Here is a 26,769-nt window from a genome sequence, read left to right as displayed (position 1 = left end):
TACACAGATGTCCCTAATATCTATTTTTCACTCTATTTTGCTATATACCCGGTGCACAATAAAAACCCATTGCAAGGCAAAACTCAGTTATTGGCTTTGGGTACCTCAGGTTCTTGGCGAACCTACAAGTTCTATATATCACCACAACCAGAAGGGTCCACCGGACGTAACGGTATATTCCTTTAAAAAATTTCCCATAGTTAAGAGTTACAGGTGAAAAAGTTGGCACAAACGGCTGTTTTTTTCAACTCCATTTCAATATTTTTTTTATTTCAACTGTTAGTTTCTATAGGAAAACATTGCAGGATCTACACAAATGACCCCTTGCTAAATTCCGAATCCTGTGTACTTTTCTGAAATGTATAGTTTTCTGGAATCCATTATTACTTTCACACCCATTTCTACCACTAACTGGAAGACATTGAAAGCACCAAAAATTGTGAAAAATAAGCTATGTCCCAGTAAAATGCAAAAACTGTGTACAAATTCTGCCTAACAAAAGACTGCCTGTCCCTGAATAGCTGGGAAGATGGTGATTTCAGCACCACAAACCCTTCGCTGATACCATTTGCAGTGGAAAAAAAACAGATGCTTTTCCCATTATTCTGAAAAAACCCTAAATGTTTCTGTATTTTGGCTAATTTCTGGATCCCCACCAGGGGAATCCACAAACCTTGGGTACCTTTAAAGTCCTCAGGATGTTGGAAGAAAAGGACGCAAATTTGCAGTGGATACCTTGTGTGGACAAAATGTTACAGGGGCCTAAGTGCGAACTACCCCAAATAGCCAAAAGAAGGCTTAGCACAGTGGGGGGAGGCTTAGCAGTGAAAGGGTTAAATAATGAAGGCCGTCACACTGACCTTATGTATTTTATACGTTATTAATGTGGCGGTGTCTTGGTACAAAGAAGTCCAAAGTGATGTGTTTTACGAATCACTATTAGTGTTTGTAGCATCATTATTGTTCCTATGTGAGGTTGATAATATAGTGAGGTAATCATTATAAGAGAAAGTTGGTAAGCATACAGCCACTGTAAGGACTGTTGTGTCAGTTATCAACATGGTGGAATACTGCCGACACAGCAAGTGGTATTTGGCAACTCTTTAAGAGTTCGCTCCAAGGTTGCAGGCGTGGTCCATCACTCCTCCCCTCTTTTCAGCACACTGCGAATCCACAATATACCTCACCACTCACTTGTAATTTTCTGTCGTCCACAGTGGACAGAGCTGTGTTATTGTTTAGTTTTCTGCCTACATTACCTTCTTGATTGCCTTTCCAGTACTGTTTCCATTAGACACAAATGTTCTTTTTTTTTTAAATCTTACTCACCTCTATATTAAGTGATTTTCTTTACAAATCTGTTTGTATAAACACTAGGATTTAAGTGTGCAGGTTGATTTTCATTAGCTCTTAATGTTAGCTCTAGTTCTCAAGCTCTTCTTTTCATTCACAACTTGGTGGCATGTCGCTCTACAACTTGTTTGGGCTATAGAGACATTTTCATCCTGTCTTTCGACTGTTAATACACTGCTAGCGTCTTCTGTGGAATTAGGATGACTCTGCATCATTTTGAAGTGACTTTGTCACTTCCAGTCTCCAGAGGCATTGTACCCACCCAGTTCTGCTAGATTGGTGGGAGTCAGGGTTAGACAACCTACCCGCATTCTTACCACCACATAAATTCCATACGATGTGAAAGGTTGAAAGAACTCACACTATGAAGGTGGCTTTACCTTCAAGTGCAAGGTGCTTCATTGTTTTTTATTGTTTTTTATGGAATTTATTCTCACGGTATTTGTAACTTATTTTCATTTTCTTAGTTGATGGGGTTTATTTTGTATATCATTTTCCATTCCGCTTCTCTTTGGTTTGCTTGCTGTGGACAGCTTTGTTCCTTTTTTGTTGCTTTAGAAAATGCTCTGTCCATATATGGATGGTGCTTGTTCCTTGGAAAATTAAACCACTGCTGACATACCCATGCAACAGACACATGCCATAGGAAAGCTAGTCTGTGGTCATCCGTATGCCCACTGAAGGTACCATTTTATTTGTCTTATCTGTGTTCACCTGCATTGTCTTCTTTCAATAGATATGGGTATGAGACTTTAATCGTGTGCCAGTATATTTAAGCTCTCAAGCTCCCCCACTACCTTGTCCCAGCAGACTGCCATTAGAGCTATAAATCTCCCCATCCATTGCTAAATGTGTACTGCTCCATTCTCAACCCAGGTTGCTTCATCAGAAAGAAATCCATATCAACATATTCATTTTAGATGTTAACTTAGATATTTCAACTTAGATATCATCTTTATTTCAGAACACTTACTTCAAATTTTCGGACCCTGATCTTTATTTTGCTGTTTCAACAGCTTAAAACAATCTGCTGCATTGATCATATTCACCAGTTGGCAGTGGTGGTCACTGCTTAACGGGGGTGGCAGGGCCAGGGGAGGGTGATGGGTAAATGAAAAATGTTTTACCTGCTGGTCGTCCGGCCGCACCCTCTATCCACTTCGGCTCCTGGGTCGACAGTAGAATCCAGGAATCACACAGGTTCCCAGACTCCCCTAGTCAATCACGACGCTGCCTTATAGCAGCGTTGTGATTGGTCTTAGCGCCATGGTTCGGTGCTCAGAGAGGGACTGGGAGGCTGTTCATGTTCTCCACCAAGGCTGTGCTTTACAGCTGGTGGAAAAAATGCACAGTGTACATGGCTGATTGGCCGTCCCAAGACGGCTTGCCAAACCGTCATGTGCACTTTAGAGTGTGCTCACCACTCCTCTCCCTGGCCCTTGCCCAGGTCAACCCTGAACGCCCTTCACCTAAGCAGGTAAGTAAAGCTAAAATGTTAAGAACATTGGTTATTATCATTTTAGTTTTCCTTTTAAAACTGCTCGCAGAGCAGTGGGGCGATGCTCCTCCGCCTTAGAGGATGAGTCACTGCTGCCAATTGGTGATTAGCTATCATAATCAAACATGATTATGTCATATTTCTTGTATTCACATGGCGTCACACTGGCACAAAGCACTATAACAAACATTGACACTAGTCTTTCTTGCTCCATCACCTGCCTGTGCTGAGCTTTTAGCCTTTTCAGTACTTCAAGCATCCAGTTTTTTGTTTTTAGGCAAATTAATTTTATGGTTAGAGGACCTCAACCTCCCTGAAGTTGTAAACTTCTTAGACAACTGCTCTATACTAGGCCTTAATCAACTTGTATGAGGTCTACTCACCTACCAGGCTAAAACCTTGATCTTAGCCTCTCAAACGTACATAATATCCTGGTGATACAGACGATTTGTTGCCATGGTCAGAAGACTCAGGCATTTATTTTTCGTCCACACTTGAGCTTATCAACTTGTTCTGCTTAGAGCAGCAACCAATAATAAGCAGTGCTTGATCAAAATTCACTGAAACAAACCTAATGATTCCATTATTAAAACTGATGTTCACCATACCTCTGATGTTGATGCCAGTGCCATAGTCTTTAATACTTGGATCCTGACTGCTGTTGATTATGTGGTCCCTAATGAAGCTATTGCATTGAATCATATCTACTCCAAGGCCACATGGTACAGTGAAGAAATTACAATGTTGAGCAAGCATTGAAAAAGATTGTTTTTTCATAGTTTTTGCAAACCTTTATTGTTTGGGAAACTGCCAGTCCTCTTCAATCTTAAAAAAAAAAAAAAAAAGCATTTCTGAAAAGCATTGATTTTTTTTTTTTTTTTGTCTCAAGCAGTTGTTGTCATAGCCATCCATGGCACTTGAGGGAACACCTTTGCATGTGGATGGGCTCCTTGTGAAAGGGCACAATGCCATCACTCACAGGGAACTTAAATAATGGCTGAAGTGAGCCCATTGCCCCAATAAGTAAATATATATAATTTTAGTAAAATCAACAAACTTTTTTTGCTCCCTCAAGAATTTCCCCCTGTCGCTTGCCAAAATACAGTTACATGGGCAGTAGTCTCCTTGAGACTGGACTACCGACACTGTTTGCTCTCACCCTTTCTAATTTCTTATGGGCATAATTGAGTTGATCTAAAATGTGGCAACCAGGCTTGTCTTGCATGTAGAGGTCTTGTATTTTAATGCCTTATACAAGGCCTGGCAGTCTTCATGTAGCTGCCTCTCACAAAGCTAGCAGCTTGTCTGAAAAAGTTGGAGAAATTGATGTCCATATCCAACAAGGCCTAAAGCTATGCTCTGGATTAAGGTACTGTCTGATGTAAGTTTGGTTGCCCGTTGCCAAAAGTGTACTGTTCAAAAGTCACTAATCTAGCACCATGACATCACAAAGCAGAGCCAGTTTTCCTTAATTTTACTTTCAATTGTTCTCTCCACTCTGTCACCACCCCTTGACCCCTGCTTCTGACATCGGTAATGTAAGATTTGGGAATAGAGGTTTTACTACCTCTTCTCTAAATCTTGGAATAGACTTCTCTTCTCTCTTCACAAACAGCCTAACTCCCCCTGTCTTCTACAAGCAGCTGAAAACATGGTCTACAGTAATGCAGTATGATCTTTCATTTAGTTTTCTTAACTAATGATGGAAAAGTCTAAGGTGTCACTGTTGTGTTCCTCAAAACGTTTTAACCATCAAAATCCTGCCCCTATTTTACTTTTTTGACATTCTTTTGATGATTTCCTAATGGACTTCTTGCCCTCTAGAGCTTACCCCATGTGTTTTGTTTGCTCCCCAGAAGAACACAGTGCTCGAGTGGATAAAGGTTAAGGGAAAGGTGTACCCAAGCACAACTCTCCCACTCACCTTAAAATCCCACATTACTACTGCCCCCTCATCAAGCTGTGAGGGTAGTAACAGCTGAAGGCTGCTAATTGACACAAAACCGTTGTCACTTGAACGAATGATAGAGGGATTTTACACTCTCAAAGAAAACCTATTCAACCCTATGTACATTGGATCCTACATGTCCCTGTGAATGTGTGTGTATGTGTGGAGTTTGGTTGTGTTTTCATGTATCTGGCAAATCCACGGGCAGCGTGAGTGGTGTCTTCTGTGAGGTATCCCTTATGTTTCTATTGATCTGTGGCCTGGCAACCTGCATTTAGCTACCCCTCCCAAAGCCGGTAGCTTTTTTGGGGGAGTTTGAGAAATATATGTCCATATATAACTAGGCCTAAAAGTGGGAATTATGATTTCAATCTGGCAGATGGGGCAGCTGTGCTCCATCAACTTCTCAGTCACAGCTCAACCTCAACTTTGTATATCAGGTCTGTGACATCCCTAAACGCATATTGGCATATATTTTGCCTTGTATATCTTTTAAGGGCCTTCTGTATGATGTATTTGTTTATTTGCTTGAGCCATATAAGACCCTATTCAGTTGCAATAGCTGATACATTTATTTCCATTATTGTAAAGCAATGTGCATTGCATGCAAAGCATTTCGTGTTCGTTTTTAGGTCTCGCATAGGGCAGCGCATGCGCTGCCTCTACGAGGCATTAAGTAATTAGTATATTGGGAGAAACTCCGCCCATTGCCGCTTAAATTCTCCTGCCTCTTCCCATTCGTTTAACGTTGTCATAGCTTTTCTTATCGGGCTTATTATTGGCTGTAGAGGCCGTGCTTCACTTCCGTTCATTCCGGAAGCAGCACCGCCTAACTACGGTTTCCGTCCGCTCTTCAGGCTAATCTGTGTCCGAGGGGAACTTTCTTAACTATCCACACATCGCGATTTTAGTGCCGAGGTCTGCATGCTCCGTCTCTCGCTCGGTTTCAGTTTCATTAATAGCACACCTCTGAGCAAGCTTCTTGTGTGTGCTGCACACCGTAAGTGCTCTCGTCCATCAGAGCTGCTGCGTGTGTGGTACAGAGAGTATCTGGTGTTTTGGTCACACCGTGTTCCTATTGGTGTCTCCAGGTGTTATCAGCAAGAATGATGGCTCACGTTCCGGAGCTGTGCCTCGATGGAGACTGCCCAGGAGCGCTGAATCAGTGAGTAACGTGTGTGTTCGACTCGAGTACTCCCTGCCACTGGTCTCTGTGTGCTCTGTGACTGCACGTTCTCCGTGTGTAAGTGTTGTCTCTGTGTACATTGTGTATCTGCGTGTGTTGGTGATGTCTGTGTGTATACCGCAGAAGTAGCAAAGGCATTCAGATCAGGCTCGGATTGCTTTCGGGAACGGGCAGTGAAGGAAAAGGACTCTTGCTTACTGCCCAGAGCAGACACGGCTAATGTCTTCTCCTTTTCTGTGCTGGCAGCTGCCCCCAGCCCCCTCTTCCTACTATTCCCTCTCTTTCTGTCTTGCTCCTCACTTACTGAAAACAGTCGACTTGAAGAAACGGTTCACAACCTCTCTTTCCTTCTTTCATTTAGTTGCTTCCCTGTGAAATGGATCCCAAAAAGAAAAACACTCTTGCGGGGAAATGCCCTTTTTCTGACTTTTTTCTATTCCAAAGTGCAGCCCCGGGATGGAGATAAATAAAAGGTTTTTAATTTGAAAAATAAATACATAAGTAATTAAAGCAAGACAGAGTGGTTGCAAAGTGGCCATATTGGTATTATTCACATCCAAACACATCAGCCTCACTTTACAGACTTTGCAGTGAAGCGCTACTTTTGTGGTCAGCCGCAATAAGCATTCTGGGAGTTGTGGTTTTAGTGTTTGCATTATATAACTATGCGGTCTGACCCCTTCGCCACACCCACACCCCTCCACGGACGCCTGCACTTCATGGTTCGTGAAGCGGGCGCCGTTGCCGACGCTTCCTCCATGTGCCATGGTTCCCCCTCCCTCCCCATCCATGGCTTCCAACGCGGGCTCTGCTTAATTTCACCCACAGACTGGGCTTTAGGCCATTTCTGGCCCATGAGACGAGACGACTCTAACAAAGGCCTCATCTCCTGGGGTGCATTAATGATCCTCATGGTCTGCTTCAGTTCACACCAGCTGGCGCTGCGGTCACTGACTCTGTGCCAGTCCTACCTTCTGCTGAATCTAGAAATGCTGGCTTCTCTCACGCACTGCCCTGTAAGTGTTATACTGGGCCAAAAAAAATACCGGCACTCTCACCATTAAAAAAATGCACCCTTGATGTAAGCAGTCTGTTTTAAAGAACAATAAACCAGTGATTCTGATCCAGCCCTACCGGCCTCTCTTTTCACCTAGATTGGCTTGCCTGTACTCATTTTCAGAGTATCAGGAACAGACTCCTCCCCAGCCTAACCCTTCTTTTGATATACCTTCTTACCAATAAACTGTCCTGTTCCCTCGGCCTCGCTAATACTTTTCATTTTATGCTGGCTGAAATATTTTCTAAAACTAGCTTCCGCTGCACTTTGTGACATTCTCACATACGTCACTTGACAGCTTCAGCTTCTAAATACAAAAGTCTGAATTTCCACAGCCCTGAGGTTTTCAGAAAGGCCGCGCATTGTGGATGGAAAGGAAACAGCAGGGATTCAAGGTCTGAGTAAGCAGTTGCTTGTGGTCGGTGTCGCCCTTCTGTTTGAGATAATTACCTACTGTTGTAGCTCTTGATATATTTATACAAAATAATTGTTGTGGTTTTTTTTATCAGTGCATACGCTTTCCTGTAGTCCACGGTAGGGTCTCCTGTAACATCTCAACTCTATTCTGCCGCAGCCACTCATGTGTCGTGAGTCATATTTCGCCACTGCACCTTCCAGCAATACTGGTTGTGCATTTTTGTAGGCATGCCACAGTTTTCTGAGGGCTCCTGCTCCGTCTCCCTTCCCCCAACACCCTCCCGCTTTGCAGATAAACCCCTCCCCCCACCATCTCCCTAATCACCCATCCCAGCTTTTCTCTTCTCTTAAAGCACTTCTCTCACATACTAGGATCCCTTCTATCCTTCTCCCTCCCTTGCTCTTCCTCACAGTGCCTCCATGGTTGTCTGACTATTTGCAGGCAACAGAACAAAGCATGCAAATAAAAAACAAAAGTAAAAAACATTGTCAATTTCAAAGCCAAGAGACAACACCAAGAGTTCTAACTTTAACAAATGCGAGACCTATTGCATTGCAAATGCTTGTTATACTGTGCTTCTAGTTCATATATTTTTGTATTCCTTTCAATAGATGATGTTTTGGAGAAAGCAAATTAGCTTTAGAATTTCATGTGTGTGACAGGAATTCTAACTTTACTTCTCACCCTTTACATCACGAACACAGGGTTTATTTTTTCAAAATAAACACTCCGAATAATACATAATAACTGTTCACAACCTTGTCAGGGAGAGAGATCAGGCTTTGGCGACATTCCAACCAGTGCAGCAGCTATCCAGGAACATCTGAGGCTGTTTGTCTGAAACATTTTCCATCAGAGGAATGACTGAACCTTATTTGTGCTGACAGCCCTGTAGACTGGACAGCCATAAATGAAGTACAGATATTAATGTGTATTGATTCTGTTGAAATACTGACCACCATTGTGGCATCATTTTTGATGCTTTGTGATTAGGCACGGAGGGATTCTAAAAATGCACTTTGTATAATATGTTGCCAATTTTCATAATATTTGCATTTCTTGCATTTGAAGTTGTTACTATTTTACTGATTTCTTTACTAAAGTTTAATTTATTCTCCACGAAAACTCACTTAATATAATTTGAAGTACTTATAAATAACGTTGTGTATTCTTACATGTGCGCACTTAAGGGTGGAAGGCGGCCAAAACTCACAACAACAGCAATAAATAAATAGCTATGCCGCAGAGCCTGCCAGTCTCTAGCGTTGTTGGTTGCCTGATAAGCATTATCTCAAGGAAAGTTGACGGAGATTGGCAAGTCATTACTTGTCTGTTCCTTCAATCCAGAATTGGTCAGTTGGTTCACACCTGTGCTTGCTAAAGAATCATGAGGGATTTAGCGGGTTGTTTTCACTTACTTTTGTACAAAACATAACAATATGAATGACCATTTACTGCTTACCTTTTTTTCAGTGACGGAAGCCAGGAAACTGTCCACAAAGCTAATCCCAGCTGTAGTCTACTGTGATATTGGACTTTTGAAGGTGGCATTCATTTCTGATCAGCTGTGGTTTTTCTTCAGGCCCCTAATTTATTATACTTAATAACCCTCCTGAAATAGTTTTTTATTTTTCTTCGAGCTGCTCTTCACCCAACATTAGAAGCCTAGAACTAAAAGAGAAAGCCCTGCTGTGGTTCTTTTTTATTTTCAGAAAAGAGCAGGGTTTTTATGTTCGGATTGGTAAGAAGTATTCCCTAACATGAACAGGGTCCTACAGGCTGGGGCCAGCATTGAGATCAACTCTCAGAGAGTGTCAACTTAAGATGTACGTGGTACTGTATCCCTTCTAACAGGATCAAACCCAAAGCATGTTTGAGACACTCACAAGAGGAATATTGAAAAAGTGGGCTTGGTAGTGAAACTCCAATAGTCTCTCACTCCCATTCCTGGAAAATAATGTAGCATATAGTAGGGAGCTCGTTGGCCCAAGACCCAGTGGTAGACAAGAGCATGGCCTACAGAAGTTTACGTAACCACACATTGACTTTGTGGTAGCCTGTTTTAAATTTTCCTGAGTCTGAAATAAACTTTGGGCCTTGACCACCACTTCCCCCTATACCCCTGGGTTATATTCCATTGGCTTTGGGTGATCAGCCTGAACTCAAGACAGATGAGACTGTTAGCACACAAGTTATGGTTTTATGGTCCATTTGAATCCTTCTCTTAAACAACTGTACCTAATTGTCCCATTTGGTACAAACTAATTTTGATGGTGCCAAAAACACTGTTGGTACTCCCTCCACATTACCAAAATACAAGCATGTGAAATTTGGGACACCTATTATGTAATTTCTAGGTGTCCTCCACCATAAATTAGCATCAGTTTGTGGGACCATTTTGGATTCACCACCGGTATTATGACCTGTGCCCGTTAATCACATTTACCAGCATATGAGCATGAATTCATAATACATTCAATGACTTGAGATGTCATCTAGTTTACCTTCTCCAGCCAGTAGCACCTTTATTTTGTGTTTTGTGTTCCAAGTTATCTTAAGTGTAGGCTACTGTGATTTGCAGATGAGCACTACATCACTGATTTCAGGCGCTCTGTGTTATAACTCTTGGACTCCAAGCTGCAGAGGAACTAGGTCAAAGAGCCGACATGACGTATCCCATACAGGACCCTGAAGCAATTTATTGACTTGAATGTAATCCCATAATTATGACAGTATTCCATGAAGTTGTTTGAGGACGAAGACCAGAATGTCTATGGATATTGCTGCTAGGATGTTGTTTATTTTTAAGTCTTGGTCACTAGACCGCGCTTGTGCTGTCTTTGGCAAGATGCATTGTTAACTTACAATGGGCTTGGAGCCAGCCCATTGCTTACCATTGGTTGGCTTTTTTGTCACACTCATTCTTATTCATTAGCTTGTGTGGGCTTTCTTCCTCTTCTTGTGTTTGATCCTCCCACAGAGCATTGACACATTACTTGTGTCCTTCCACTGCTCCTTTTTCATGTGCTCCTTTTTTTTTGTTTAAGCACTCTACAAGAGTGTGTGTTTTCCAGCTGTCTCCTTTGTGTACTTCTTCCCCTCTGCCGTGCTTGCTCATGTTGCACTTTCGCTGCCCATGTGCTTCTCTCTGACCTTTTCTGGGATACTTATCACCCCACATTGCTTTTTCACACATGTGCTTCTCCCCCAGCTCAAATTTTCACTTTAGTCCGTTTGCTAACCACACATTCCTCTCTGTTTGCTTCCCACCACCTGTGTCCTCTGTGTTTCTCCCCACATGCGCCCCTCCCTGTTGGTTCCCCCACATGCACCCTCTGGTGCGCGTGCCTACAAAACAATGCAGTCAGCCGTGTAGGCTTTTTAAAAAAAAATTATTGGGGATGCTGTACAGCATGGCTGAAAACCATTGGCAAAGCCAATAGGTCCCCAAGGCAATACCTATTAGCTTTGCCAATGCTTGTTTAAATGACTTTCCCTTTTTACTTTTAGAGAAACACCTGTTTATTTTTTTTTTATAAGTAATAGCAGTGATTGGCCATTGCTTATATTGCGTATAATTATGATGCTATGTTGTATCTGAGTTCCAATCCCTGAACCACCACCTGGAAAAATCCTCGACGGAGTTGTTTGCTATTGCTATAATATGGTCCAATGACCCCCTGTTTACCCCAGGACCTGGAGAAATGGCATCACAGAGCGGTCATCCCATTTGGTCCAAATAATATTCTACTTTCTTTGTCACTGGTAATGATCAGCATTACTCCTGCACTGGAGCACATAACCTGCTCTCTACATAGCAGATTTTTGGGAGTTTTCTGCAATGCGTTCTATTTTCATACTGTTGTTGATGAATTAGGTCCATTCGTCAGGCGCTTCTCTTAATGTTTATCAGATACTGGTTGGTCTTGTAAAATGCATTTGGACATCCCTTCTCCCCACAGTATCATCTTGTGCACGGAGAGCCCCAGGTGTGATAAAGATTCTAGTTAGACTTCAGATATTCTACAAGGTGATGTGTCTGCCCAGAATGCTGATTGCCTTTGTAAGCGAAACAGACATCCAAGAGAAATCCTTTAGAGGAAGTGGAACTGACCAGAAGTTTAAGCCTTAAATTGACTGAGGTCTATGAGCAAGATACTGGTCTACAGGTCACGGCAGTGTGACCTGCATGCTTTGTTCTGAGCATTTTTAGGATAGCCGTTAAAAATTCAAGAAATAAAAACCCAGTCTGCATCATTTCTCCTGATGCGTTTTTGTCTAGAAACATAAGCCTGTGGTACCAGAGAACTTGTCTTGAGGTCTCCAACATTGACTGTTCATGGATGACCGGATCTCCATGGCACCTCTTCTATTATGGATAAAGCTATAGAGCTCCCCGAATGCAGACTTCTTGCGGAAGGTATTACTAGATTGTTTAAAATTAGATAACATGACTTCTATCTCATGGTTGGTTTATGTGCGAAACACCTTCTATAGCCTGGGTTACAGTAATCTCTTTGAGTCACCGCAAAGTTTAACACCTGATCTTAGAATGGAAATCCAGGGGAGCTATGAAACTTACAAAGAGGGAATTAGACTAGAAAAATCCTTTGATATGCCTACAGTTACAAGATATATGCAGATATTCACTTCATCTGATATGCAGCCATATCTGAACTGGATAGTAAATCCAGAGCACAGATTATATCTCACTAGATTTAGACTAAGCATAGCTCATTTCCTTGTGGCTTTCCCACTAGCGGGCTCCTGGTTTCTCTCTCTCCAACATTGCCTCTGTGACTGTGTTACTGCTCAATCAATTGTTCATTTTATGTTCTTTTGTACTTTATATGACTCTCTTACATTGTGCTTTTTATACCCTGCCCTACTACATAAGCACTTTAATTCTCACCAAGAGGGCTTGATCTGTCTGCAAAGCTTAGACTCACGTGATGTTTGCTCTGCTATTCTCAGTTATATCATTGCGACAATCAAAATGAGAAGAATCTATGCCTTTTAATGATTATATGTTTTATGATGCTTTTAGAGTGTTATTTATATTTTATGAAGATGTAAATGTTTTATCCTGTGCTTTTATGGTCCTACAATGACCGAATAAAGATGATTTTGATGATTCAAAGTTGAATCTTGCAACCACTATGAGAGATCGACCTCTTTCGCATAGTATCGTGAAAGGATCCCCCACCTCTTTATGGGCCTCTCACTTACAGCCACCTAACTTGTATGTTGACAATATGATAATCAAGTATATATGACTAGGTGGCTTATTTCTTATTATTCGACACTAGAAGAGTATCCCTCTCTCTGGCGCTGTTAAAGACATCAAAGCTTGAATAGTCTTCTTCCCTTCTTACAAATGTGAGGCAATTAATTGCAAGTAGAATTATTTTGACTTCTTCACCCGACCCAAGTAGCGGGTAAATCACTTTGCAAGTGACAGTGCTTCTTTGAAAGTGCAACAACATGAAGGCTTTGAGAGGCAGCTACCACTGATTCTTACCTCTTATGTTTGCATTTGTTTTCCATGTTTGGATAAGAAGTCAGCCTGGAAATAAAGCATTCATGGTTCTCATTTCTATATGATATTGGTGATCCATCACACTACTTATAAAATAGTGGGCTTCTTGTATTTCTGATAGGATAACTGGGTTTTTTGCATGTTTGCCACCTTTCCCTAATCTGCCTCTAAAAGGATGAAAGAACTGGGGAGCAATAAGCTACATATCTGTAAAGTAGATTGATGCCAATTTTGTAATCATTCACCTTCATGCCTATTGAAGATAAGCTCCATGACATGGAGAGCTTTGGGGGAGCCTGCCTGCAATTGGCTCAACCAGGTCTAGTACCTGACCGTCCAGCCTTTTTGCCCCGGCAGTCTGATCCTCATTGCCAGGCTGGAAGCCCTGGCCGATTAAGGTCTCTCCCACTAGGAATGGTGTTAAATGTCTAATAACCATGCTAGGCTTGGCAAAGCCCCAAAAATTGTCTCCTCAGTCAGCACTTGCAAGCACCTCCCTTTTTTCTTTAAAGGCCAAATCAACAAGCGACTGTACCTATGTGACTGTTCCATTCATACACTTTTGTTGCGCTTGAGATCAGACAGTTAGACCACAACATTACTTCCCCAAACATAAAAACATGTTATCTCATCATGTATTGCATTATCTTTCCTTCATTGAGTAGATAATAATTACCTTCCTTACATGCCTCTGAACATGTCTTGTCAATTTCTTACATCAGTACCCCTTTCTCATTCAAAAACACCTATGTTTCAAATAATCATAAGGCGGCCATCCTTTTTTATGCCGTCCATAGATAGGGTCCAGTATCACTCAAATGTTTTTAAAAAACCTTTTCGTGTCTGTATAAAGTGCCTCCCCCACTCTCCCTCTTCCTGTTGTATGTAAGAAGGAAAGACCGTGTGCAAATAATATCTAATGAAAAAGGATGGCAGTGCCTCACGGAAGTAACACCATGGAGGATACGCAGACAGGTTCTCGCCTGCTACCTCACGTTCTCGTCATTAGCAACTGCCACCCAGAAAACAATATCAAAAATAAAGAAATAAAGAACAACATATAGTGCTGTGTGTAAACACTAGGCTACGGTATGTATATCCGAGCTCAGGACAATATCAACCCTTGAAGGAGAGACGGCGTCTGATCAGAACCGTCGTCAAACCGCATTAAAACCGAGCTAAACAACACTGGCTGTCTAGTATTTATTCCATGCTGTGTGTTTGCTCACTTAAAAAACCAACATGTTTCATTGCCTCAGAGAACTTGCGGCAATTTCATCAGGGCTAGGGTCGACTGGCCACACTGCACCTTTCGTTAAACCAGTTTGCTTTTTATCTGCAGCACATGGTCGCTCGCCTGTTGCATACCTTTACCCCTCTTACTGGTGGGTATCTGTTGTGTAAGAGTGTACTCGTCCACTCAATTACTGGCCGCCCGATAGCTGTGGGTGTGTAAATCTCGTCAGCCTGTAGTCACGGATAGAATTCAGCCTGAATTCTATACATGACTACAGGCTGACGAGATTTACACACCCGCAGCTATCGGGCGGCCAGTAATTGAGTGGACGAGTACACTCTTACACAACAGATACCCACCAGTAAGAGGGGTAACGTATGCAACAGACGCCAGCGACTAGTCTCAAGTTTTTAGACACCCTGGGGGACGGGTTTAGTGCCTTGTTAGTTAGGTACTCCAACTTCACCATATTAGGGAATTTCAATTTCCATCTGGAATTAGAAGATTCCCCAACCACAAAAGATTTTTGGGAAACAATTGAGTCCCTAGGGCTCAAGCAGCTTGTAATGACTCCCAACGCATACTTCTGGGCATACCTTGGATGGGATTTGCACTAATTCTAATAACCTTACAGTGGACCCTCCAGCCACTCTAACTTGGTCTGATCACAAGTTCATACCATTTGTGATGGGAGATACCATTACACATGCAGAGAAAAATTGCGGGCAGACCTGTAAAACAACCAGAAGAAAATGGATCACAGTGTTAACGAACCCCAATCTATAAATGTGGGCAGAATTAGGCATACCCACACTAACAGGGGATCCTTCGCATGACATGAATATTTTTAATGAGTGGATGGCCTCACTCGCCAATAAACTGGCGCCGGTGGCCACATGTAGCAGAGCCTCCCGAGGCAGATACTCTGCTGCTTGGTACACCCTGCAGCTGAAAGAACTACAAGATAAATGTAGAAAGCTTGAGCGGAAATGGAGGATCTATTATAATACTGAAGAGCACATAATCTTTAAAGCAGCACTCAAAAACTACCATCAAAATATTAAACGTGAAAAGAAGGCCCACTATACTAATGGTATCAAACAGGCAGCGTCTGACCAAAAAATGATCTTCAAAATTGTGCAATCCTTCACTCACCCCAAGATGTTTGTCCATGAAATTCCCCCGTCGCAAAAACTTTGTGACCAGATCGCGGACTATTTTGATGAAAAGGTCAAAGACCTAAAAAAGAACTTTAAATCTACTGACACACCTCTGACAGAAAAGCCCAACCCTGATCTGGAACAGAGGTAGTTGTTAAACAACTTTAAGGAGATCACCCTTGAACAGTCTCGACTTGCTATCCTTACATGCAAATCGGGCTCGCCGTGCGATCCCTGCCTCCCGAAAATCCTACATGCACTCATTGACATAATTAATCCAATAATCAACCAAATCATAAATTCCTCACTTGGCATGCCCAGGCAAGCGTTAGATGTTGATTGTACTGCTTTTTGAGTGATTTCAATGCAAATAAACATATTTACCCAAATCATAAATTCCTCACTTAGGCAGGCTATAGTACCTGACAGCTGGAAAATTGCCTCAGTCAAATCCATTCAAAAGAAACAGCTATCTGACCCCACCACCCTATCGAATCTTAGACATATCTCATTATTGCCTTGCCTAAGCAAAATAACTGAGAAACTAGTAAATAGTCGATTGAATGATTTTCTTCTTCCAACAGATAGGCTGAACTCCAGGCAATCAGGCTCCAGAACAGGGCATTCAACAGAGTCGACACTGCTACACACCTCGGAGACACTAAAATTTGTATTGGATCAGGGAAAGGTAGCATTGATGATTCTGTTGGATCTTTCGGCTGCTTTCGATACGGTCTCCAATACCATCTTGGGAGAACAGTTAAAAAGAACCGGCATCTCGCAAAAAGTGATGGCCCGGCTGGTATCATTTCTTGAGACCAGGAGACAAACAGTAACCCTAGGTAACTACACATCTTCAGAGAAACAACTTCCTTCAGGGGTCCCCAGGGCCCAGCCTTGAGCCCAATACTCTTTAACATATACATGGTGCCCCTATTAGACCTGGTGTCATCTTTTGGCATCGAGACTGTGTCCTATGCTGATGATACACAGCTTATTCTTACCTTGGACAAAGAGTCTACGGCAGCAGAAGAAAATTTCCAACATTTCCTCACTGCTGTCTTTGACTGGATGAAATCCAATCACCTTAAGTGCAATAGCCAAAAGACAGAGATTATGCTGCTAGGAAAATACAATATCTTTACACCCAAATGGTGGTGGCCGACTGACACTACCCCTCCCCCTAATACACTGGACACCGTCAAGAACTTGGCTATTAGATTCAACACCTCATTGTCCTTTCATCAGCAGGCGCTGTCAGTGGCAGGCTCGTGCTTTCACTGGATCAAAACACAAAACAAATTCTTTGATCTCCTTCCAGCCATAGCTTGAAAGACTGTAGTAGTAGCATTAATCTTATCGCGTTTGGACTACTGCAACAGTCTTTACGCAGGAATAATGAAGACATCTCTGAAAAAGTTGCAGACTGGGCAAAATGCAGCAGCCCGACTTGTACTGAAACTGCCAAGGGGAGCCTTGGGGGCCCTCCACACCCTTCACTGGCTGCCTATACACAGAAGGGTAGTTTTTAAGATCCTCGTTATAATCTTTAGATTGGTGAAGCAAACTGGACCCAAATATCTCAGGACAAGAATTAAACCATATGTAATGCAACATTCCTTAAGATCCTCCATGGAAAATTTGTTAGTACCTCCTCGGTTCCGCCTGACGTCTAGAGAAGGAAAGTCAATGGCGGTCCTCGGAACAAAAGCATGGAACCACCTGCCCAGTCTTCTGAGACTCACACAGTCAGAAGCTATCTTTAAGAAAATACTTAAAACTTGGATCTTCGCAGTCCCAGATAGCCTAGTTCTATCCCTCATCTGATTATGGTACAAACAGAGACCATTCTCCTTGACACTTCGTCCACCCGCCACTTAGCGCCAAGATGCTCCTTTGAGAGTGAAAGCTGCGCTCTATAGGTGTCCTCATTCAGTCATTCAAGCTGTTTCAAGGCAGCTTGGATTATGCATCTTTACCTTCCTATTGGTCTTCTCTTATTGTACCTATACTTAACAAGCATTTACAATGCAATGGTCTCGGCATTGGTAAAGTTAGAGCTATTGGCATTGCTCATGACATTATTTTTGTTTATGTTTTTGTTTTTAAAACATTTAAAGAAACGGCATTGTTATTTACAATGTCAATAGCTTAATCACTCTCAAATGCCGAGACCGTTGCATTGTAAATGCTTGTTTGTGAACTATTGGTTTGCCAAGAAAATCCCAGGGCACAGAAAGGTTCCCTCTAAACGCTCATTATTATGCTGAAGCCGCCTTCCCTTTATTATGTTAGGTTGGTCTTCGGTTCACCCCACTGACAGACAAGCATCTGGAATCACTGCGTTGGGGGAGGGGCGGATGAGCCCGACCTGTGAGCCTAAGTCGGGTCTGGTGTTTGACATATGCCCCCTCGTCTGAAAGACCCTCGAACCTTTCCTAATAATTATAAAAACGATATAAGTGATGCATAATAACTCCACGAACCGCTATTAACCAGTTTTAATTCAAAGAGTCTGTGGTGTGCTGTGTGGTTGCTCAGTGCCCATGCATTGCAAGGGTCTGCAGCCAACCACGCATTTTCTAACTCTCCGGGCGCGAGATTGATGGCCGCGACATCTGAGGGACTTTTGTGCGCAGCGCGCTCGGCAGTGAGTGCAGAAAGTGCGAACACTCAAAGAGGGGTCAGCCCTCATCACGTGTAATCTGGGCCCTGAGCAGATCAGCGGTGACAGTTATACCCCCATAAGTGAGAACACAAATCACCCTCTGCGGGCACTAGACAACTTCAGAGGGGTGGGGTGTGTGTGTGTGGGGGGGCTCACCCCCTCCTGTTCCAGGGGAACAACACGAATAAAACAGAATGCCCATGGCTTCGCTGCAGAATAAAATACGTGCTTTGAATGCAGCGCAGAGACTCAATCGGGGGTTGGTGGTATGGAGGGGGCAGTAGCTGGTGGCAGCAGGGGGCAGCGAGGGGAGGGGGCGAACGTGCACTGTTTATTTGTCACAAAGTGATGGTATTTTCATAGACTGCTGAAGTGAGCCGCGCGGCTCTCTCTCTTTCGTGGGTTGTTGGCGCTCAGCGATGCGGAATGCTCAAGTCTGGGATGGAGTGGGAAGGGAGGCACTCGGACCACTGTTGAGCGGGACAGTAATCACACCAGTGGCTACTCCTGAGCCCCTCACTGCAACCAGTGGTTACTCGTGAGCCCCTCACTGCAACCAATTGCTACTCCTGAGCCCCTCACTGCAACCAGTGGCTACTCCTGAGCCCCTCACTGCACACACTAACTGCCCCATGGCCCCTCACTGCACACTAGGTACTCATGGGTCCCTCACTGCACACACAATGTACTCCGGAGGCCCCTCACTGCACACACGATTTACGCAGGAGCCCCTCACTGCACACACGATCTACGCAGGAGCCCCTCACTGCACACACGATCTACGCAGGAGCCCATCGATCTACTCAGGAGCCCATCACTGTACACATGATCTACTCAGAATCGGAGCCCTCCCTGTGCTATAACGCACTCTCACTGCACGCACTGGCTACTCCTGAACTTCTACCTGCGCACTGCCTACTTCTCAGCCGCACACGGTTTACTCCTGCGGCTCTCGCAGCATACATCGTTTAATCCCGAGAACCTCCCTGCACACACAGTCTACGGCTGATCCTCTCACTGGGCACACAGGCTACTCTGGAGCCTCACGCAGGACACGTCATCTACCCCAGCGCCTCGCGGCGGGCACACTGGCTGATCTGAAGCCTTTCACTGCACTGCAAATATGTGTGGGGAGATTAGGGGTGGTAGATTTAAGGGGCGGGTGAGAAAAAGCGCTCGAGGGAGGCAGGGAAGGGCAGACAGCTAAGGTGAGAGGATGAGGGGGAGGGGGGTGTAAAAAGGAGACGGGAAGATTTTACCAGGAAACGTTAAAAAAAAAAAAAAGAGAAAGGTTGAGGCGCGGGGGGCGAAAGATATGAGACTGCAGGAGAGAGGGAAAAGGAAGCGGAGACGGGTGGGCGAGGTAAGGTGGAAGAAAGGATGGTGTGAAAGAGGGCGCGAGGAGGTGGAGAGCAGAGAGGGGGAAGGGGAAAGGACGTTAGAGAGATACATGGTGGGGGGGACAGTAGAGAGCAGTCACCAGGAAGAGGCGTGAGGGGGGCCGAGGGGTGCATGGAGTGGAGAGGGTGAAAATACTTGGCAAGCATGAGGGCGAGGTGAGAGAGAGCGAGAGAGGAATGTGCCTGGCTAGAGAAGGGGGTGGAAGAGGAAGAGCACGGGTCAACGGAGAGGAGTGGAAGAGGGAGTCGGCTTGATAGAGAGAGATGAGTGGGGGGAAGAGGGCAGGACAGAGTAGAGTCAGACATAAACAAGCACACCACCGCCTTTCTCCGAGGCGAAGCAGAAATGCCTCGGAGAAAGGCAGCGGCGATTTTGGATTCGGGGGAGTGTTCTCCTCTTGTCATTGGCTGGAGGAGATAATTAGATTTGTTGAAAAAAAACACGCCCCCGAATCCTAAAAGGACGGGGCCTGATCGGAGTGACGGACCTCTTCTCCAATGGCTGGCCAGCATTCAAGAGGTCAGCCAATGGAGAACAGGGGAGAAGAGGGGCGGGTTCAAGCCCCTCTTCTCCAAGTCATTAAATCTCGGATCGAGACTGCGCAAGCGCAGCCTTCGAGCCGAGACCTAAAAAGGGAGAGCGTCTGATCTCCCTGATTGATTCGAAAGCCAAAGTCCTTGGAGGGTGATACTCAATGGGATCCGTACATGGGCCATTGATCGTAATATTTTATCTTTCTGTCAGTTTGGCTTTAGCGAGTGTCTGGGTACAGTGGGTCAGTGCCTGAACCTTAAATTAAGTATAGGCAAATAGATAGTCGCTAGACGCAACCCACTTCACCTGGCCTTTATGGATCTCTGTAGCGCCTTTTACCTTGTTAACCTTTCAAAAATTTGGGCCATGCTAATTGAGAAGGGAATGCGACCAAATGTATAACATTTTCTGTCTTCCTTTCATTGTTACATAATAGATAGAGTGAGATTTGGCCCCAATGGTGAGTGTACAGAACCTCTTGCTTTAGCCATAGGAATCCGCCAGGGAGGTACCCTGGCACCTATTTTATTTATACTATACATAAACAATTTAAGTAACCATCTCACCGTATGCGGTCAGGATGTAACGCAGATAGTTTGCCCGCTAGTACTTTTAGCTCGCATTCCAAAGAGCCTTTCGCATCTGTTACAGAACTTTGCAAATTTTATGAGCGGTCTAGACATGGATCTCAATTATTCTAAATCCCACATAATGGCCTATGAGATCAAGAGACGCAGGCTGTGCTCAATATGTGTATGGCACAGAGGTCTGAGAATACAGTAATGTTAACTCCATCCAGATTGAAGAAAATCGTGTTTGCCACTGACCTTGATCTCAACCACCCAGCTGCCCCAATGGTGTATGCCACTTGGAATTGGGTCTCAACTATGTGGCGGATTGCATCAAATTGTCACCCTTGATATTATGGTGCAATCCTCGGGCATCATTTAGCCAGCTGGTTGTTATGGACAGTTTAAATTGCAATCCGTGGCTGAGTATTTCCTGTTTTTTTTGTTACGTTAAAAAGTGTTATTCGCACCTTTATTTACTAACCACGATAACAGACCTAAACATGATAAAACGTGGCTGAGGTGCTTATTTGTGGGTGATAGACGCTCCCAAAGAAATTCTGAGGAACTAGTAAAGCTAACAGAGTATATTCGTCTAGAGACCACTCTTGGTGTTGAGGCTTATTTACTGTATATCCCGAACGAATGGGAAAGATCTCTACTGCTGAGAGTCAGAACTGGTTTCATATGCACTATGCAGAGTTTCCCATTGGGGTATGCTGGGAGGGACCGTTGTTTTGTTTGCCCAATGCGATGAAGTTTCCCAACGATCCCTGCCACAGTCTACTTTCTTCTGTACGTTTTATGTTTACTATTCCAAGATGCATCTTTTATTCATTCTGAAAACCTATCATTTCAGAGTATGTAGACTGAAGGACCAAGAAATTAGCCTTGACGTTGTTTCCTTTTTTTAAAAAACTGTGTACGTTGCAGTAGATCTTTGCCTTTTTTAGAAATATAATTACTTTTTTTTTTGTAGTTGTTTTTTTAATCGAATAAAGTATTTTTGAGTGACAAAATAAATGTGTGTAAGTGTGTGTATGTATATATGTACGTATATATATATATATATATATATATATATATATATATATATATATATGAATGTAAATATAAGATCGATAGATAAAGAATTGTTTCTAATACATCAAAAGATTTACAAATAGCTAACTGATGCACACTGCAATCATTGCCTTTAATGGATTCTTAAACCTGTGTTCTTGCTTTCTTTTAGGTAGTGTGACAGCTCTGTGTTGGGACCCCGTGCAGAGAGTTCTATTCTCTGGAAGTTCGGATCATTCCATTATCATGTGGGACATAGGGGGCAGAAAAGGGACTGCCCTTGAGCTGCAGGGGCACAAGTAAGTCAGGATGGATTCTTCTGATTTCAAAAGAACAATAGACTTTAAACTTAAAAAAGATACTCTTTTGCATGAATATTGCATTACAGAACGCCATAAATATGAAAATATATATGCAGAAATTCTGAAAGAGGTTAATAAATCTGGTCTCAGCCTTGATTATACCAATTACTTATACAAGACATTATTTTACTAAATCGATTTGACTGCATCTGGAAATTGTAGACCATGTGCTTATGTACGCATAATTCTAACAGATGGGACCATCGGGGATAGTGGAAAATATTATGTATTGTGTACAAGGCTTGGACTGTATCCAGTCAAACTAAGGTCTAACAAAACACAAGCAGCGGTGTCTAGCAACCATGGGAGCAGTAGAGAAATCATATAATTACCTACTTGAATAATTGTTCTCACAAAGCTACCAACGTTCTCAAGGGGCAGCCATTAATCAAAATGGCCGATGTCTGGTAAAGAACTAGCACTTTAGTCATGCAGCAGTGGGCACACAATGTGTTTCTATAGCTTGCTGTAAATCTGTCTAAAGGCAGTGGACACAAACGCAGACGGAGTGCATAATTCAAAAGATCTATTTTCTTTAAATATATTAACAAATGGGTGTGAAACATTTGGTGTTTGGAAATGTGCAACAGTTCTAAATAGTTTTATAGACCTGTATACACAATTACGACTCAGTAAATACTATGTATGTAGTAAAGTTATGTATTTATATATTATTATAGAGCACCATTACCAACTCGTTAAAAGATTAATGTCAGCACACCAACTGTTTATATGAATGAATTTTGAGTTACTAAGCGAAATTATCTGAAGTAAAGATGCAATGTGTAGATGTAAGTGTGTGTACATGTGACAATGCATGCTGCATGACAAAGAGTAAGTGTGAAAGTCATTTGCACAACATGTTTGACTGTACATTGTTTACATATCCTATGCGTAGGTTATCTCTATTGGATAATCTATTGCTTTCAACCCACTTAAACGCATACATACATCTCTTTCTACATATCAACATTGGATGTTCATCGGATCATATCGTTACTTAAAGGATAACCTAACTGTTTGGGTAGATCCAAGATAAATATTTGCTGCAGCTTTGGATCCACGGTGATGAAGACATACATCAAAAATGCTTGCCAGTATGTCTGTCCTTCTGCCAAGCAGCCAGCAAGTGCTTCCATACCACACTGATTAGTACAGTCATGTAAAAATAAATGAACAATTTAATGTATGAGCCATCCTGTCTTTGCTTTTCCCCACTAACCACCATCTTGTGTCAAGGTATAAGGGGTAGAACTTGCTCGACGAAAATGGGCCTAGCAGGTGGCATAATTGGAATCAGTGGTCCCACCTCAACCCTTATCAAAAAATACAGCTGAGCTCCTCAACAATCTAGTGGGTTGTAGCTTGCACTTAGTTCATTTTGATCAGTGCCAGGAGGAGCCTGAGGATGAAGCATGCCACCCACTGGATGGGTGAAGGCCTGTCGATCCTGAAGTGATGGGATTCACTCTTATCCCTGTCCTTTTGGCCTTGAAGGCAGTCTGTTCTAGCGTGGTTGGTGGTTTGATTTCAAATGCTGTACTAAATGGCTGGACCTTAAACCCTCCATGCCTCTTTCTGATTAATGAACACCGTAAACCATGGCAAGTATCTGCTACCAACCCTGAGATGCAGTGAGCTATTTTAGCAGGAGGAAGGGATCCAGGGTCTATGCATTTGAGGTATCGTCTTGGAATATCCTAGATTTCTCATCTGCCTATATAGAAGAACTCAAGTGTGAAAGTGCAGGGAAAATAGAGAAGTGTGAGTTGTCTACCTCTTTCTTACTTCTCTTAGAGGTTTGGCTATACTAAATTTGGCATCAGTTTTCCACCTACGTCGTGCAGTTTGAGTCTTTTGTAGACAGCATATCTAGCAACGTCTCATGACCCTAAATTCCTGAGTATCTGTATCTGGGGGCACTCCATTCTCAACAGTAATCCAGCAAGGCGACTCAGTTCTGGTACAAATGGTTCCAAGTTACGTTCTGAGATCAGCCGGCCCACCACCCACTGTGTATACCATTGAAGTTTGGCAGCTAAATGGTAGGTTTCAAATTCCAATAACAGCCAGTCCTCCATCATGCGAATCTCACTGCAGCTTGGAGAGTGCCCCCCTTCTGCGTCCTGACCCCTGTAGAAATTATATCACAGGGAGTCCAGCTCCCTAAATATGGCTCTAGGGATCCATACAGGGAGCACCGAGAATAAGTAAAGCAGACGCAGCAGGGCGATCATCTTAAGTAAAGCTGCCATTCCTGCCACTGATCGTGGAAGTGCATTCCAAAATTAAGTATTTGTGCACAAAGATCTGATTGCCAGTTTCACATTCCCTTCTAACCGGTCCTCCCTGTCGTGAAAGATTTTTACCCTAAGACAGGAAAGGCAGGGAGGTTCCCACTGCAGTTGTCCCAAGTCCTCCGGTGAGGTCACGGCTTGTCTGCATATAATGCTATGTGGTAATGATGGTTGTCAATTTCGAGGCCCCGGTACCTAGTTCCCTCGCTTGCAAGACTGGCCAGGGGTGCCATCACTATAACGGACCGCAGGGGCAACAGGGGGCACCTCTGTCACATGCCTCTGCCCATGCGATATTCTCTGGGACGGTCTCTCCCGTGTGTACTCTCGCCATGTGGTCAGTATACAATAGCTGAGTCCGTGCTAGAAATCCCTGTCATAATCACGTGGTTTATAACCCCTTACAGAAAGCTCCACTCTAAGCTATCAAAGGCCTTCTTTATGTCAACTGCATACACTGCAGCCTCTTCCCTGTCGTAGTGGCCGGCCTCCATCACTGCCAGCAGGCGTCACATTTTCAATGCTGTGGTACGATCGGAAATAAATCCCTCTTGGACAGGGTGTACTAACTTTGACAGGAGAGGGAGAAGTCGGAGGCCAAGATCTTGCTGAGTATCTTGTAGTCCAGATTCAGCATCAATAGTGGGCAATAGGCCTTACAATCATTTGCCGGTTTTGCCTGGTTTTAGGAGGTGTACTACTAGTGCCTCTGGAGAGGAGGTGGGCAGATGTCCTATATCTTTGGCTGTTTTGTAAATATCTTCTAGTCTGGGAGCCAACTCATCGACCTATGTTGCATAAAATTGACGCGATCTGATCCTGGCGTCTTGCCCCTCACCCGTCCCTTTATGGCTGCTCTTATCTTTTGTATTGTAATATATTGTCCCAGTTCCTCTGCCTTCTCACTCGTGAAAGTCAGGCGAGGCAGAGGTGATAGGAAGGTATTCAATGTTTCCTCATCATGGTGTGTGATGCTGGTGTAGAGCCCCCGAAAGTATTGTAGGAAATTACTATTCATCTCCCCTTGCCTGTAGAGCAGTGGACTCCACTTTTAATCTCCACTATGATCAAGCCCATCTTCGCCGGGTTTGCAAGCCAGGCCAACAGAGACCCAGTTTTGTCCCGCTGCTCTTGTGCCTGCACCATATAGTTTTTATAGTCAAAACATCTGACCTTCTCAACCTGGGCTGCAACTTTCTACTTAGCATCTAGGAGGGCCTGCTTCAGGTCTGGGCAGCCTGGTCTGCACTTCTCTACCTCTCTCAGTTCTCGTTCGGTCTCCATGACCTCCCGCATCAGTGTGCCCCTGATTCTCACGGTCTCAAAAATGCATTTCCCCCTGATCACCGCTTTAGCGGCATCCCATTCTTCTAGACTGGAAAAGCCTGTTCCAGTGTTTGTATTAAAATATTGGCTGTGTTCCCCAATTGCCTCCCGATATAATGGGTCCTCCAGTGATTCATGTTTAAGTCTCCATGTTGGTATGCGTGATCTGGGGCACTCCCATTTTAGGTGTGATAATACCAGATTGTAGTCCGATATTGTGTGTGCAAGATGTTCCACCTCATGAACCAAAGCATGTATGTCAGGGGTGCAGGGGAATGAGTGTAGCTGTGTTTGGAGGTCGTATAAGCGCAAGAAGGAGTAGCCTCTCGCTTGGGGGAGTTGTTGGCGCCATGTATCCACTAATCCCCATCTAGCCTGCCAGTCTGCTAAACTTCTAGCAGTCCTCGGTACTGGGGAATCCCTAAGTGGAGGGCGAGAGCGATCAGCTTCGCAGTTAAACCCCCCCCCCCCTTACGATCACAGAGTAGACTATATATGTTTCAAAGGGCCTGGACAAATTAGTTAAGAACTTACCTAGGCCTAAATATGGAGCATCGATATTAGCCAGTGCTATATCTGCCTCTTCAAGGCAAGATATCTACCTTCTGGGTTGATCAAGTCTCCTGTATATTGAAAAGGGACACCCTTCCTGATCCAGATAAGTGCTCCCTCCCCCGGCGTAATTGGAGTATATGGTGTAATAGGCCTGTTCTCTCCAGCGTCTATGTAATGCAGCTCCCTCCTTGGCTGTTAAATGTGTTTCCTGTAGCAACGCTATGTGAATTCCCCGACTATTCAGATATGAAAACACTTTGTATCTTTTGTCCAGGGTAGGAATCACCCTAATATTCCAGGAGAGTATTTTATAAGTCATGGGAGCAGTCATCGATCTATACTACCACTGTCCCAAAGACTCACCTGCCTTCGCTGATAGCTTCCCTGTGATTTCACCACATCTAGGTGGATCATCTCCCATATTATTGGTGATGTGTGACACTCGTTTATCCCCTAGTATCTGACAAGCAACTAACATCCCAACTCCCACTCCCCAGGAAAAGCAGGCAGAAGCCCCCCATCCAAACAGGCAACCAAAACACTGGAATGCTCGTAGGAGAGCCCACATACCATAGTTCGGGTCATGGCTAGAACGTATT

At 43.6% G+C, this 26,769-nt stretch overlaps 1 protein-coding gene across 1 annotated transcript in view; it reads left to right on the top strand.

Moving 5' to 3' along the window:
* Window positions 1-26,769, top strand: part of WDFY2 (WD repeat and FYVE domain containing 2) — a 514,044-nt gene that overhangs the window by 353,658 nt on the left and 133,617 nt on the right. The window contains exon 7 of the mRNA XM_085621796.1: window positions 21,803-21,929. Coding sequence (XP_085477922.1) covers window positions 21,803-21,929 — 127 coding nt within the window. The remainder of the gene's footprint in view (window positions 1-21,802; window positions 21,930-26,769) is intronic.

The sequence above is a fragment of the Triturus cristatus genome, chromosome 8 (genome assembly GCF_964204655.1).
Source record: "Triturus cristatus chromosome 8, aTriCri1.1, whole genome shotgun sequence".
Taxonomy (NCBI): Eukaryota; Metazoa; Chordata; class Amphibia; order Caudata; family Salamandridae; genus Triturus; species Triturus cristatus.
Note: the sequence above shows the minus strand (reverse complement) of the source record. Positions and strands in the feature narration are given on the sequence as shown.